At 45.5% G+C, this 16,743-nt stretch overlaps 1 protein-coding gene across 1 annotated transcript in view; it reads right to left on the bottom strand.

Annotated features, from left to right (window-relative positions):
- The window catches only part of map1ab (microtubule-associated protein 1Ab), a 37,506-nt gene that overhangs the window by 1,608 nt on the left and 19,155 nt on the right, over positions 1–16,743 (bottom strand). The window contains exons 3-5 of the mRNA XM_077517586.1: positions 10,888–10,970; positions 10,619–10,756; positions 73–10,093 (exon numbers count right to left, since the gene is read on the bottom strand). Of these exons, the coding sequence (XP_077373712.1) occupies positions 73–10,093; positions 10,619–10,756; positions 10,888–10,970 (10,242 nt within the window). The remainder of the gene's footprint in view (positions 1–72; positions 10,094–10,618; positions 10,757–10,887; positions 10,971–16,743) is intronic.

Below are 16,743 nucleotides of genomic sequence, written 5' to 3' on the forward strand. Positions count from 1 at the left end.
TGAAGGCAGAAATCGTGGCTGCGCTGAAAAACTGAACAACCAGCATCGGATTGATGAAAAGATGAAACGCACCTGAACTGCTCTTCACTCCATTGACCAAGCCCTTAAGGATGTCACTCCGTGAACCTTGATTCTCTGACATCTTCACCAGCTTAGAGCTCCTCTCCGGGTCCTTCCTCCTGAGTAATGTTGATCGGGGTGAGCCCGAGTCCTTATGGGCCAACTTCACCGGCGTGGTGGACCTCTTCTTGACGTCCCCCTTCCGAGCAGGAGAAGCCGATTTGGGTTTGGCTTTCCTGAGGCCCTTGGTGGTTTTCTGGTCCTTCTTGAGAAGTTTTCCTGTGCCGCTGACGTCCTGAAGGACAGCCTCTGGATCCACCATGCACGCATCTGGATGGGGAGCTTTCGGAGGAGGGTCTTTGACCGAGGTAGGGAGGGGATCATGCGTCTGCTGAGCTGCCCTCGGTGACAAAGGACGTTGGCCAGCGGCAGCACCCGAGGCAGACAATTTGTCCGCAGGCAAATGTTCAGCGTCTTCATCTGAGTCCAGGTTGCCTTCCGCGGTAATGGATGGACACTCTTCAGTTCCTGGAGGCACATCAGAATCGGACTGCGAAGGCAATGACTCGCTCACCGATGTGGGAGGTGTTTCCTCTCCGGCTAAAGTCGCAGTCAGTCCAGCTGAGACGGCACCGGACAACTGATGACGGGTATCTCCATGGTGACGCCTTTGCTTGTGCGACTTTCTCTTCGCAGATTTTTGCTCGTGGCCGACATCGCCGCCCTCCTGGGAGTGGTCACTTCGGTCGTCCTCTTCACCCTCATCACCGGAGAACTGATGCGGGCTCGGGTTGAGGAAGGAAGGAGAGAGTTCTCCTTTACGCTGTTTGTATTCATAGGAGGAATCGGCTGGAGAGGAGGCTCCCGTGTTCAAGTCCGCCGGCCGATCAGTTTTTGCTTTGCTTGTTGCTGCTGTGAGTGAGGTTGCTTTCGAGGAGGCACCGTGGATGCTCGCCATCCATTCGAAGGCGTCCTCTTCTTGGTCACCGTAACCTGGAGGAGGGGCACTTGGGAAATCATCAGGCTTCTGCAACAGCTCCCAATCAGAGATACTACTCTTTCGCCTTGCCTCGAATCTTTCTGGTGGCTTGTCCAAAACACTTTCCTTTGCCTCTGGGAGGTCAGCTTCTCTTTCTGTCTTGACATCTACTTTATCACTCTGCTCAACTGCAGCTTTCATCTCTTCAGCGCCGTCTTTGCACATCTTCTCCTCCAGAGACTTTGCTTCCATTTGTCCTTTGGCAGTGTCTGTTTTTCTCGTTTCCCGCTCTACTTCAGTGTGGCGCATCGCCTCCTTTTCGTCTTCGTGTGGTGTCTTCACACTTGGCTGCTTTCCCTCCTCTGCTCTGGGAGGGTCTGCGACGGCACATGAGGTTTTCGTAGCACCACTTGCACTTGCTGAAGTGACTGAGGCAGCGTGATGAGCTGTTGGCGTCAACACTTCCGGTAATGACTCAACAGTCGTGGTAGTCTTTGTGTCTGTTGTATTTAAAGAACTGTCTGTCAAATGTGCCGCAGTTAGTAATGAAAAAGTGTCTTTCCCTTCAGACATTTTTTGCCATTCAAAGTCGCATACGAGATCTTCTGCTGTCCTTTGAGGACTCGTGTCAGTGGGTTCGGACCTTTGTGGTGAGATCTCCAAACTAGTTTCTGATGTGGAGAAAATGTCTGTTACTTTTGAGGGCTCAATATTTGGTACAACAGATGATGACAATTTACTCTCCTGAGCCTGGGAATACTCTTTTGTAGGTTTCGTCATCACCTCCATGTACTCGTCTCTCTGAAGGCCACCAGAGGCTGAGCTTACAGACCCGCTACTGAACAATGGCACTTGCTGGGCTAAATTGCTCGTTGCGCTTACAGACTTTTGAGCACTGTCTTCTAAATGCTGGCCAAAACTTGAGAAGGGTGATGCATAACTGGCTGATGAGGTGGTGAAGGTGCAAGGTAACGAGGAGAGCTGGTTCACCAGATCTGAGCTTTGCCTTTGAGTCACACTTTCCTCTTTGATATCTCCTTGGTAATACTGATCTTCACTTAAGGTTACTCGTCGGCCTACATCTGACTGACTTTCATGCTGCTGATCTTTCGGACCTCCTTGACTCACTTCAGAGTATCCTCCGGATCCACTCAGTCCGATATCAGCATAGCTTCCAGTGTGCGGAGCAAAGAGACCAAAGCCAGGCATAGATATGGAAGTTGGTTGGTCAGATGGTGCTGCTGCGGTTGAGCTGCTGAGGTCGCTTGTGGGTGATGACCGTTTTTCCGATTGTGCCGATAGAAATTCTTTGTCTCCATCCTTTTTCTCGGACTGCTGGACCTCAGATGAAGCAATATCCTCAACAATTGATAGCCTCCTTGGTGCTCTTGGCTCAGGGGATAAACACGTTTTGTCTTCCTTTGTTTCTCGAGGTTTTGGTTCATTTGTTGTAGCCAAGCAGACATTGTCTAGTTTGACAGCACTTGTGCCTGGTGATGTCGTAGCTTTACCTTCACTCTTGGTCTCTGGAGGTTTGATCGTACCAGCAGCTGTTGTGCCATAGACATCTTTCTCAAGAAGGTTTGTGTCGCCAGATTGTAATGTTTTACTTGGGATTTGCTTGGCTGTCACAAATGTATCATCAGGTGTCGCTTTAGAGGCCATCTCCTCTTTGTGGAAGCTCAATTCAGGAGAGGTTTTGTTCGAGTCTTCAGAGGGTGTTGTATTCTCATCAGGACTACGCCCATACGTTTCTTTTTCAGACTGCTCCCTAGCTCCTTTTTCCATGTCAACATCACTTGAGTCCTCCTCTTCTTCATCATCTTCATCATCATCATCATCATCATCAACATCGAAATCTTCACCTGCTACAAGTAAGCGTATGTCCACCAGGTGTTCTTTTTCTTTGGGGAAGTCCAGCATGGACTGACTGTTGTCTGATGCAAGAATGTTGTCATCTATTGTCTGTTCTAAACATGAGGAGCCGAAGCCTGATCTCAGTTTACTTGCTTGCTCTTCCCTTACAGAGGATGAAGCACCTTGGAGTGAAATATCTTTCTCTGCTGTTGAGTGCCGACCAGATGCAGAGCCTTCATCATCCGAGAACTCCGTGTTGTCTTTCAATGGTTTTCCCATCTCAATATTTGCAGTTTCTTTTTGTGTGAATGGAGTGCTGAGATCTGATTGATTCCTGGTTTCTTGACTTGATGGTTGCCCTGCAGAATGAAGAGCAGCAGCAGTCTTGGATGTCTGATCCTTTTCTCCTGTCTGAAACGTTCCTGAAGTTCCTTCCTCCATATCCTCCTTCTCCTTCTCTGATTTTTCTGGTTTGTCCTCTTTGGGACTGTAAGACTCCTGTGCAATTTTATTGTCCTGCATATTCAAGGCTGGAATACTGTTGTCAGCAGGAGGCATGCCTGTTCTTTCTTCTCGTTCCCTCTCTTCTACTTGCCCTTTCTCTCTGTTTTCACGTTCTGGTGAGGCACTTTGGTGACTGTCAATCTGTGGGCTGTAGTCAACTGCACTTGCGGACATTGGTTCTTCTTTAAGTTGATCGTCGTGTTGGAACATGGCTGACCCTGTTTGGCTGGTTCTCCTGTTATCGTCCATGCTAATGTCAAAAGTGGGACCTTCAAACACACCTGCCCCCTCTTGGGTAGTGGAATCTTTTGGGATAGGCTTCTCATACGGTTCATACTTGGATGCAGCAACAGTTTTGTTTTCATCTTGTAGTCCATTATCAGTGGTCTCCTTTGCACCATCTAATTTCAAATCATCTGTCGGACTGTGGTCATCAGAGTCTTTGTCTAATAGGAAGTATGAGCAAGGCTGTGAAAATCCTGGAGAAGCCACCTCGCGTTCTCCTTCCCTCTCTCGCTCTGCCTCCTTGCCAGGCATCCCCTTTTGCTCCGTCTTATCAGTGGACCCAGGACTTATTTGAGATTGGACTTTGGACTGGCTGTCACTGCTCGAGCTGGACTCTGGTTCTGTCTTATCTGAGTATGATACATCTGTGGATGTCTCTTGTTTTTGAATAGAAGTTGTCTGCCCCTTTCCCGTGTCAGTAGCTGAGGATGCCTGTGCGTCGGTGATGACCAGTGAAGGAGTGGTTCCAGGTTTTTCAGCATCACTAGAAAGACTGCATTCTTCTGTCACAAAGTCTTTGATGTCTTCATCCACTGAAGGCTCTTGCATTGTAAGAGTTGGTATTACTATTACGTTCTGTCTAGGTGTGGCCTCTTTAGTTTGAAAGCCTAATGGAGATGTTTGATCTGTAGAACTGGAATGAGGCTCTGTTTTTTTCAGCTCAACCGATAATGGTCTGGAGCCCATACATATATATTCTTCCTCTTCTTCATCTTCCTGGCCTTCATCAGAGGACTGAGCCAGGAAGGCAGGTTTCTGGTCCAACTTGGAGCCCGACACGGCTTCGCCGAATGTTGCCTCTGCAGATTGTTTCAAGGTTTTTTCAAGGTCTTTCTCTTGCAATTCCTCTCGCTCCCATTTTTCCTCTTTGACGTGTTCTGGGTCAGCGCGCTCTTTTCCTGTTATGTCTTCCACCTTCTTATCAGGCATGTTTTTTATCTCTTCTGATTTGGTCTTCTTCTCACTCAGATCTTTTGTCTCACAGGTTGCCTCTTTCTCCTGTTCCTTCTCCATCTTCTTTTCCTTGCTCAATTCGGCAACATGGGCATCATCCTTTTCTTTCTCCAGCTTCTCACCGGAACTAGTAAGGACTGTTGCAACTCCGTCATGTTCTTTTTCCTTATCTTTTGGAGCTGAAGTTAGTGTGTCAAAGGTTTCCTCTCCAGGTATCTTTTCCTTAGCCTTCTCTTCCATGCCCTGGGCTAGGCTGTGGTCCACCTCTTTTACATCACCTTTCGTACCATCGGCGTCAACAGTCTTTTGAACCTCTTGTGTGGTGTATGATTCAGTCTTTGTCTCTTGTTTGTCTCTATTTGGACCCATTGTGGGCTCTTCTTTGTTGTCCTTAATGGCTTCATCCTCACTAATAAGCTGGATAACTGCATCTTTGACGGATTCCTCACTGATACCTTCAGATTTGACTTCTTTCTGTTTTTGAGCCTCTGTGCACTTCACTAGAACATCTTTGAGATCTTTTATCATATCTTTAGCCTCCTCTACCACCGCAATTTCTTTCAGCTCTTCAGCTTGTTTGTCACTAACCGGGCTCTTTTCATCTTTCATAGTTTGAGTCAAGGCATCATTAGCATCTTCTATTTCCTCTTTCTTTGGAACATCATCAGAGCATTTATTCTTATCATAAGCTTCTTCCTTTTGTGTATCTTTTGTGTCCACCTCTTTGAGTTTTTCTTCTGAATCAACCTTATCCATTTCTTTTATTGGTTTTACTTCAATTGAATCTTTGTATTCCTCTTTAGTGGATTTGACAGGCACCTCATCGTTACTTGTTCCTCTACAGGTTTCTTCTTCCATAGATTTGATATCCACACTTTGATCCACAATTGTCACTTCCTTCTTGGACGGTTTGTCAGTGACGGTGTCCACTTTGTCATCAGCCTTTTCGTCTACTTTACCAGTATAAACGTCGTCTTGTTCAGCATGCTCAGCTTCTTTATTCTTGCTTGTCATCTCCACGTCGGTGGGTATGCCAGCAGCAAATGCATCTAGCACCTTTTCTGCTTCTTTGACAGATTTGTCTTCAAATGGTTGTACAGAATTTGCTGGTACGGCAGATTTCACCTCCTGATCCTTCTCTTCGACCAGAATCTGTGCAGCAGCCATACAAATGTCATCTTTGGTGATTTCAGTCAACATACCATTGGCCTTGTCTTTTTCCGTCTGCTCACCTGTGATGGCCGTGGTTTCTACTTTAACGCCTTTGATTATCTTATCCAATGTTTCATCCTCAACAACCGTCTCCATCTTCTCATCCTCACAGGGCTTTTGAATTGAAATATCCTTTACGTCTGTGCTGTGAACAATTTCAATCTCCTTTTCTTTAGGTTTTGTAGCAAGAATGTCAGAACTTCTCTCATCGTCTCTCTCCTCCCGTTTCATTTCTTTACTCTCAACCACAGCATCTGTCTTTTTGACTTCTTCCATGGTTTTGAGGTCATGGATCTCATCCTTATCCCCGAAAGCAACACTTTGTTTAGGAGATTCAGCTAAAGGACTGGTCTCTTTTTCAAACTCTGTAACACATGATTCTTTTTCTCGAGGTTTGTTGTTAATGTTGACATCTTTCACGACCTTCTCATCCTTAACGGTTGAAACATCACAAACAGCTTCCAGGAGATCAGATTTGAATTTCTGCTCATCCTTCAGTTCTTGTAATTTGGAAACACCGTCTTCTTGTTCTACAGTGCCAATTCTTTTCACTTCAGATTTATCATCATCTAATTTGCCTTCTTTGTTAATTTTTTCATCATCATCAAGGAAAGGGCTGCATCTGTCTGGAGATTTAGAATGTTCTTCATCGCTTTGTCCATGGGAGGTGGCAGAATCACGTCCTAACACAGGTGGTTGAACTTCCATTGAAGGTTCATCTTGAATAATTGTTTGCTTTTCTGTGTCTTGTTCTGGCTCCTTGAGAGGCACATCATCTGTCAAGTCCTTGTCAAGAGGTTTGTCCTCAGTTTTTTTGTCTTTTTGCTCCTCTTCCTTTTTCTTTCCTGTTTTGTCTTCAGTTGAGGGGGCAAGCTTGGGGAGCTCCAAATCAGGAAATGCTCCCACTGGCGAATGTCGAAGTGGTGAATGAGATGCGCTCGGTGGTCCTGATTGTGTCGGGGAGGCCAGTTTTACAGTGATGTCATCTGGACTGAAACACCGCTCCTCGCTCTCTGAAGTAACAGAGTCTGAGCCAAAAGGCCTTGTAGGCACAACTGATGAAACACCTTTGGAGGCCACTGCATCAATATTCTCCTCTTCAACCGGAAAGTGGACTGGTTTGTCCTCTTCTATGGACTTGGAAAAAAAAGATGCAGATCCAGACTGCCTTTCAACTTCCTTGTCTTTGCACTTTATTGTTTGGGATAAGGCATAACCCTCATGGAGTTTTTCTAGTGAGATTTCAACATTGGGAGTCTGATCTTCCTCTTCTTCCTCTTCATCATCGTCATGGGAATCAGGATGCTTAGCGGCCGTCTTTGCATCCTCAAGAGGAAGCTGTAAGTCAGCCGACGGAGACTTGTCTTCAAGAGATGATGGTGAAAGTGTTCCCGACGAGAGAAGTTGGTCATTTGTCACTCTGGTTCTTGCTGGCTCTTCAGGAGCTACAGTGGATGCAACAGACTGGTCTTCAGCAAGGGAAGTGGGGAGCGAGGACAGTTTGTCATACTCTGTGATGGACGTTGCAGAGGACACGTGTTCTTCCTCTGCCAGAGGAGCAGTGAAGATGTTAGTAAACAATGATATTTGCTCCTGCACGCCAGGCATAAAACCTTTTCCAGGGACGGCTGAAGCCTGCATTTCCTTCATTCCGTGAATGTTTACAAAGGATCCAGTCTGATCTGGAACCGAAACATCGTGGGAACCAACGTCATATTGAAGGTGTGGTATCCTCTCCTCGGCCTCCTCATGAATCTCCTCATCAGAGATGGTTTGCTCTGTCTCAGAATACCCTGGAATGGTCTCGTCTTGGATGTAAGAGATGGGTTCTACTACAGCAGTTCCAGGAGTTACTGCACTTATGGGCGCTGTAGTCCCTCCCACATGTGAAAGGTAGCCCTCTTCCTCTTCTTCCTCCTCAAATTCAGCTTGGGTCAAGGTGTCGGTTTTGCTCTCGCTGACTATCGGCTCTTCAGCCACATCTTCACTGGTGATCTCTTCATCTGCTATCACGTCTAAATCTTCCACCTCCTCCAGTTCAGCCTTCTCCAATGGCTCTTCGTCTTCCTCCTCTTCTTCCTCTTTTGTGTCAACTTTTGCTGAAGTGAGCGTTTCAGCTTTCTCCATTTCTTTAGTTTTGTGCTTTCCGTCCATCTCATCAGACTCCCTCAACTGGAATTCGTCTTCCTCTTCACCAATTCCCATATCCTCCTCCTCCTCTTCATCCTCTTCCTCTGTTCTTGCTTCAGCCGTTGGAGCGTCTTCTTCATCCTCCTCTTCATCCTGAGATGCAGCCCCCTCATCCTCATACATCTGGGTCTCTTCCAATTCTTTCTGGGTGTCATGTTTTGCCTCAGCAGCTGCTTTCACTGGCAGTGGTTCCTCCTGTCGAGGAGACTCTGCTGTTGGTAGGAGTACACTTTCTTGTGCTTCTGGCCTCTCTTGGCTTAAGCTTTGAGCTGTCAACTTGAGATCACCCTCATCATGGCATGCTGGTGCTGTTGCATCATCTACAGCTTCCTCTTTGACAACTTCAATATCCTTGGTGAAATCTTCAGTGAGAGAAACCATATTCTGTGTCGGCTCACCTTGAATGCTTTCTTTACGTTGATCTGTTTCTTCTCGGGTCTTTGGTTCTTCTGGCTTCGCTGTAGTCTTTGCCGGTTTTGTTTTTCCAGTCTTTGTTTTACTCGACACTTTAGCTTTGTGTAATGTCTTTCGGACTTCTGGCGTGAGAGGTTTGAGGTCAGGCTTTGCTATTTTTCTCAGCTCTGGTTTGGATGTGTCTTTCTTCTTGTCCTCTTTGGACTTAACATCTCTCTTCTCATCTTTTCTGGCCGACTCGTCTTTCTTGACCTTCTTGATCTCTTTCTTCTCTTTGTCCTTTTTCTCATCCAACTTTGACACCCTTTCCTTGGAGTGCTTTCTCAAGGATTTTTCCTTCAACAGTTTCTTCTTTTCTGGCATTTCAGGTTTAGATTTGATGGTTTTAGTTTGCTTTTTTGGTTCCTTTTTCACAGGCATGTTTTCCTTCACAGTGTCACTCTTTGTCTCTGTGCCGGCATCATCTTGCCCTTCTGTTTTTTCCTTGGTGACCTTTGCGGTTGTCTTCGGGGAAGACCTAAGGCTCTCTTTGCTCTCTGTTCTTTGTTTTAACTTGGTCTGCTTTACCACGGGAGGAGCTCCTGAAGCAATATCTTTTTGTGTTGCTACTGGATAACGCAAGTAGTCAAGGTGCTTTAACTTTTCCAGCCCTTCCAGGATCTTGTTTTGAGGTGCGTTTCCTGGGAAGAGAACTCTGACAATCTTTTCTGTCGGGTTTGCGGGAAGCCAGACGACTAAGGCAGTTACTGATGTCAGATAGGGTACGGATATTTCTCCTTCTTTCCCATTTGGCAAAACAATACCAGTTTTGGCTTTGCTGTTGCCAGCCCACCTTTGCATGAGGAACTGCATTTCTTTGCTTTCCTTGACAGGGTTCAGAACATACATATCCAACCGGCCCACTCCCATCTTGTGGAAAAGGGTAATAGGCTCAATAGTGTTGCTGACTACTCGATAGAGAGGTTCCGGCTTAATTCCCAGTTTGTTAAGGTACTGCAAAGTCAGTGAGGCTTCTTCTATGCTGCGTTTGACTTTAAGATTCGATTCTGGCATGCGTAACTTCTCTGGCACATTGAAAAACACCACACCGAGTTCTGGAGAGATCAGGTTCTTGAGCCAGTCGCTACCGTTGGTGGAGCCTTGGGATCCGTCCTCCTCCTGTTCGGCTATCTTCCTCTGTAGGATTCCATTGATGCCGGGGAGATTGTCGGCACCGATGTGAGTGAGCAGAATGGAGTCGATACGGTCCAGGTGGCGGACCAGCTTCCAGAAGCAGGACTTGCGTTCGGAGCCGCCATCTACTAAGATGTTGAAGCCATTCACAGCGAAGAGAGCGGAGTCTCCACGTCCGCCGGGAAAGATGTAGCAGCACGGCTTGGACAGTTTCAGGAAACCTCCGGAAGTCGGTGGCTCAAGGAGGTCGAAGGATGAGGGGACGTCAACTGTCGCACAGATGTACTCTGTGAACTCGGTGACCCCCTCCATCTTGACGATCACAGGCTCAGGGCTTAGTTTGTAGTGCAGGAACTCCCTCAGGGTCTGCTGCTGTCCCAGGGAGTTCCAGCCCACCTCCCCGCGGCAGGACACAGTAAGTGTAGCCTGCTGCTTGGGGATGGATGGGCCCAGTAGTTCAACAACCTGCACGAGGGGAACAAAGGCAGAACTGGAAGTTGATCGCCATAAACATTTTTAATGTTATTTTGATTTTCTGTTTGTTCCACATAGGGGCTTATTTTAAAATATAAACCAATCAAAATGGCTTGGACCAAAACGATGGTACGCCTAATTTAGTAGCAGGTCTCAGAACTGAGGGGGTCTCGTCTCTTTCCACAAATTCTCATTAGAAAATTATTTAAGGCCTTTTGGAACAGTCAGATGATTTGTTCTTAGCCACTTTTGGGTATTTTAGCGTGGTGTGAGGTCATTTTCAGTTGGTTGCTTTGATCACCAGAAACGGTTGTGAAGCAAAATACTTAATGATGATAGTTAATGATACCATCAGTTCAGTGTAGGCCATTTTCATTCGTTTGTTTTTAAATGACCAAAAATAAAGCTCATTAGCCATTTCCAATAAATGCATTATTTTAGTGACAATTATGGGTTTTCTTTCTCGAATGAACAATTAAGCCAACGTGTAGAATAGGAGAGTGCTGTGGGACTCACCCCAGGATCAGAAAATATACTCGCAAAGGTGTCGTAGGTGAAAACCCCCGTTTGAAGAAGGAGGCCGCCGTGATCCGAGCTGGGACCACTCAAGACCAGAAGCTTGTGTCCCGCCGAGTCTGCGATGAGAGACTGGATCTTGGACATGCAAGGACAGACGGCCGTTAAGACGTATGCTTTTACATTGAAAGGGTTGAAAAAGGTTCAGGGTGCAATCGACAGCAGAATGCACTCGTTTAAGACCCTGGAGAGGTCGGGATGGAGCTCACCTCCGCTACGACTGTGTCTTTTGAAGGGTTGACAAGCACCACTGTCTCTAGGACATCACTTCTGTGATGAAGAGTCCTTTGTCCTGCGCACACACATTCGAAGCGGTCAACACCGACAGACTGGCGGAGGGATCGCTTTGAAATCCGTCCGTCCATAGATTTTATGTAATGCTTAATTAGGGTCATGTCACCTGGAGAATATTCAAGATGAGACCGAATGAGAATGAGTACACACTGGATTGCTTGCCAGCCAATTGGCGGGTACGTACAGAAAAATGTTCAAATTCACATTCGCTGCTATGCACAATTTAGAGTCATTATGCATATTTCTGGAATTGTGCAGGAATCCGGAATACCAGGAGAAAACCTATACTAGACGAACAACCAAACTCTCTATAGGAAGACTGAGAGCTGCTATTCCAACAAACCAACAAACGACGAGTCTGCCATCCACACCCTTTTGAAATCGAGTTTTGGGGGGTCCTGCTTGGATATTACTTGCAACTGCAGCTGCTGCTTGAAAATGGAAACTGCCAAATCACGCTTGAAGAAACTCGAGGGTGGTGGCGGTCATTTTTAAATGCAAAATACCAATTAGCAAGATCTGAACAGCTGGCTTCAAGTCTCATTTTCTGACAAAAGATTTACTTGGTTGTGCAATTACACACTTGACGGGTGGGCGGGCACTCCAGAGACCCGACCATTTGTATACGCGCAATTAAAAAAAAAAAAAAAGTCACTCTTGAATATTATGTCCCCCTTTTTAATTGTGCCGCTTTCTATCTCTTATTCAGGCCAATCACTATTTAAGAGACGAGCAGCCCACTTGTGCATCAACACGAGAAAAACACAAGTTGGAAATAGGCCACTGGGAGTCTGCTGGGTATTGAAATTTGAATTTGTCATGCGCAATCGACTCCACATACTCACGAGCCGAAATGACTCGAGTCGTACAAACCCTTTCAGAGCGTAAACATACATTACTAATAACAAATGGGAATATTCAACACAAGTCCAGAACTCGTTTCGGCCCAGCGGTGATGTCAAGCTTCCAAATCCCCTTTTTGTGTCAGCACAGATGGGATCCTATAATTAGGGGAGTCTAAAATTATGAGCAGGATCATCAGCTAGTGGAGATAATCATCTTTTTTATTATTATTATTATCTACACTTCTCTCTATAGTCTGGACATTGTTTATATAGCATTTATTAATATGTACTTGGCATTCCATCCTTGAATGGCAGTTTTTATTTTTTATTTAAAAAAAAAAGTTATGCGGCTGGGATGAGGATCAGCACCTCCAAATCCGAGACCATGGTCCTCAGTCGGAAAAGGGTGGAGTGTCGTCTTCAGGTCGGGGATGAGATCCTGCCCCAAGTGGAGGAGTTCAAGTATCTTGGGGTCTTGTTCACGAGTGAGGGTGGGATGGAGCGGGAGATCGACAGGCGGATCGGTGCAGCGTCTGCAGTGATGCGGACTCTGTATCGGTCCGTCGTGGTGAAGAAAGAGCTGAGCCAAAAGGCAAAGCTCTCGATTTACCGGTCGATCTACGTTCCAACCCTCACCTATGGTCACGAGCTGTGGGTCGTGACCGAAAGAACGAGATCCCGGATACAAGCGGCCGAAATGAGCTTCCTCCGCAGGGTGTCCGGGCTCTCCCTTAGAGATAGGGTGAGAAGCTCGGTCATCCGGGAGGGACTCAGAGTCGAGCCGCTGCTCCTCCGCGTTGAGAGGAGCCAGCTGAGGTGGCTCGGGCATCTGGTTCGGATGCCTCCTGGACGCCTCCCTGGGGAGGTGTTCCGGGCATGTCCCACTGGCGGGAGGCCCCGGGGACGACCCAGGACACGCTGGAGAGACTATGTCTCTCGGCTGGCCTGGGAACGCCTCGGGATCCCGCCGGAGGAGCTGGTTGAAGTGGCTGGGGAGAGGGAAGTCTGGGTTTCCCTCCTGAAGCTGCTGCCCCCGCGACCCGACCCCGGATAAGCGGAAGAAGATGGATGGATGGATGGATGAAGTTATTTTTTTGGATTGTTCAAATCCTTCATTGTTGAAGGTCGAATCTTCTATACATGCACTGAGAAATGTATTTTTATAACCTATTTAAAATACTAAAATGACATGCACATATTTTGTCGGTATTCAAAATGTTTATGTCACACATCTGGTTAGGAAGGTCCAATGTGCCCCCCCCAGTCGCTGATGAAAGATTGTGGGTGCTTCTGCAACCCCCCCGCTGACCCGTTTGATAAAAATATCCACGTGAACTCCATAAATGAGAGCGCTCCGTTAAAAGGAGACTGCTCTAGATAATGTTCCACATGTCCAACGCTGTGACAGGTTGAAGTTATAACGATTTGAACGTACTACCTGTTGGCAAGGAAGAAATCTGGCTGTCCATTTTCCGCTTTCGGAGGTCGTACGTATCGGAGAGATAACAGAGGCGGGACCTTGACTGAATGTTTAAAAAGATGTGTTTGAAGTTGAAAAACTGACACTCACTTCTCCCACCTGGTTGTGTTGACAGCAAAGAGAGGGGGGGGGGACGGGTAATTTTACCACCCCCGTTTTCCGGCTTAAATCATTATCGCCCGCCCACACGCCGTCCAAGTGACGTCCATCCATCCAGCTTAAATCGACTCCATTGAAGTGAGCTAATTACGCTAATGAAGTTCATCAACACGTCAGCTTAACAAATGCTGATTGCTCGCTAGCTGCAAACGATATTTGAGCTCATTTCGTTGATGTGAGCTAATCGGTTAGCAGGATTCACAGAATAGGCTGAGCGCAGGGATAAAATGATGGCAAACAAGACAGGAAATGGAAATGTGAACATGTGCCGAAAATCCTAATTTGGGTCGCGGGGGAGCTGGAGCCTATCCCAGCTGACTTCAGACGGAAGGTCAAGGTAGGGTACAAACTAGACAGGTTGCCAGCCAATCCCGGCACACATACACAATCATTCACACGGACTCAAGGCTTTTTTTTTTTTTTTTTTTTTTTTTTAAGCAGCAATGTATAGTAAGGCTTTTTTTTTTTTTTTTTGAAAGACCATGTATAATAAGGCGGTTTTTTTTGTTTTGTTTGTTTTTTTAGACAATCTTGTATAAGGCTTTTTTTTTTCTTTGTTTTCTTTTTTTTTTTTAATCAACCATGTAAAGTAAGGCGTTTTTGCTTCCCTTTTTTTTTTTTTTTTTTTTTTTTTTTTTAAAGACAACCAAGCATTTTTTTTTTGAAAGACCAGGCATAATAAGGCTTTTTTTTTGTTTGTTTTAGACAATCATGTATAATAAGGCGTTTTTTAAACCAACCATGTAGAGTAAGGCGTATTTTTATTTATTTATTTTTTTTTTTTTAAAGACAACCATGTATAGTAAGGCATTTTTTTTTTAAACCATGTACAGTAAGGCATTTTTTAATGACCATGTCATGTATAGTTAGGCATTTAAAAAAACAAAAAACATGTATAGTAAGGTTTTTGTTTGTTTTTTTCATGGCCATGTATATGGTGTTTTACAGACTTTTATTCGACAAAATTTTATCTGCGTAAATACTGTAAACTCAGGCGGGAGTTCCAAATAATTTTTAAGCAAGCATGCTTCGTGCAAGTGAGTCTTCATTTGACATCATAAAAGTGATACGAGAGCCTGCCATGGTTGTAATAGCATAATTATAATATATAACTAATCTACAATTATTGTGACACTCGCCTGAAGGGTCCCGCTTTCCGTGTCACGTTGTCGTTTGACTGGCAGAGTGAAGCGAGGACCCAAACGCAAACCAATGTGGGCAAGCAGAGGGGCTCGCAGAGGGGGCCGACCACCCTGAGGAAGAGAAGGCCGCAAATTGTGGCCGCAGCCAGTTCGCAGGATGTCGGCCAAGTGGCATCGGCGTGCCAACGATGACATCACCCTCACAGTCCTGAAGGAGGAGCTGATAGCAACACACAACAGCAGGCTGCCAAAACATCCGCAGCACAATGTGTGTGTTTGTGTGTGCGTGTCTTTAGGGCCACCGCAAACATTTCCCCACGCCGCCTCCGAGCAGCGTAAATACCCACAATGCCTTTGGTGTGCCGGCCGTATCTGGAACGACATACGCAGACGTCTCCCCGGAGTCTGACACCACGTTGTGTTTTAACAGCACGGATCCATTTTCATTTCTGACATCTAGCGGAAGGAAATAACCACTACAAAAATGTAGTCACTTCAACTTGAGTGCATTTTACAGGCATCTGTCGACTTCACTTCACTATTTTTCTTGACGTTATGCTTTTATTGCCCACATCTGAACTCATGAAACTGTTTTGTAATTTCTAGTCCTTGTCAACATTGTTTACTTTCTTCAATCTCTGGATGACAACATGACATACGAGCTAGCTAGCGGCACTTCAGGCTGTTATGCTATCAAAGCGATTTATTCCGTTAGCATCTGTCGACTTCAGTATTAAATCACGCTTTGCTTTTTATTGCCCACGTCATTCTGAACTCATGAAAACATTCTGTAATTTCTATTCCGTGTCAAAATTGCTTACTTTTTTCAATCTTTGAATGACAACATGACATACAAGCTAGCTAGTTAGCTAGCTAGTGACACTTCAGGCTGTTATGCTATCAAAACGATTTATTCCTTTAGCATCTGTCGACTTCAATTCAGTATTAAATCACATTATACTTTTATTGCCCACATCTGAACTCATGAAGCCGTTGTGTCAATTCTACTCCTTGTCCAAATGTTTACTGTTTTCAGTCTTTGAATGACAACATGACATACCAGTTAGCTAGTTAGCTAGCTAGCGCCACTTCAGGCTGTTATGCTATCAAAACGATTTATTCCTTTAGCTTCTGTTGACTTCACTTCAATATTAAATCACACTTTGCTTTTATTGCCCACATCTGAATTCATGAAACCGTTTTGTAATTTCTACTCCTTGTCAAAATTGGTAACTTTTTTTCAAACTCTGAATGACAACATGACATACGAGCTAGCTAGCGGCACTTCAGGCTGTTATGCTATCAAAGCGATTTATTCCTTTAGCTTTGCTAGCTTTGTAAACAACATGCTAAATTAGCTAATGATAACAGAAAAAAAATGCAATTAACTTTTTAGATTAGCTGGTGAATTTGATTAATGACAGATGCTGTTTTTTTTAGGCTGGCACCAACGCACACAACTCATTTGCCATGAATCATTCGTCGAGCTGAAGCTTGTCGTTCTTTTTCCTAATTTGCTACCCATCCATCACAGTGACGCAAGCGTTGCTCGGACATGCGTTTATGTGAAAACCGTCTTCACGTGACCTTTCTGTGCACCGCAATTGGCCCTCCCATCTGACAAGGTTGGACGAATCGCGCAAGAAGGTCACATTCCGCCGTGTTGGGGGACGACGAACGGGAGAAAATGGGATCTTGGGGAGGGGGTTTAAAAAAACACAATCCATTCATTCACAAGTGACAGGCTGTTAAATTGGCCTCAGAACTATTAGTAGGACACTCTGTGAGGTGAGAGGCCCGCGGGGAATTACTCACAGCTTCTTGTCAAACAGCCGGTTTGGTAATAACAGAAACAGAAAAACAAGTTGCTAAAGGACGATCCAATCGCCTCATTGGTGATAGAAACATTTAAATTAAGACAGCAAAATGGGCTGAAAATAAGACATTCATCTTATTTTCAAGAAATTTGAAATCAGTCACGTGATGGCACAGAACAGCAACACGTCAAGTTGTTTTTTTTTTTAATTGACTGACCCCCGATTGGTTGAACATGAACAGGACCACGCGGCCTCTGACCTGACCGGCTGCAATTCAGCTGAGTTGCCTCACTTTTTGAAACGATAACGCGACTGCTGAACAGAAACC

The sequence above is a fragment of the Festucalex cinctus genome, chromosome 3 (genome assembly GCF_051991245.1).
Source record: "Festucalex cinctus isolate MCC-2025b chromosome 3, RoL_Fcin_1.0, whole genome shotgun sequence".
Taxonomy (NCBI): domain Eukaryota; kingdom Metazoa; phylum Chordata; class Actinopteri; order Syngnathiformes; family Syngnathidae; genus Festucalex; species Festucalex cinctus.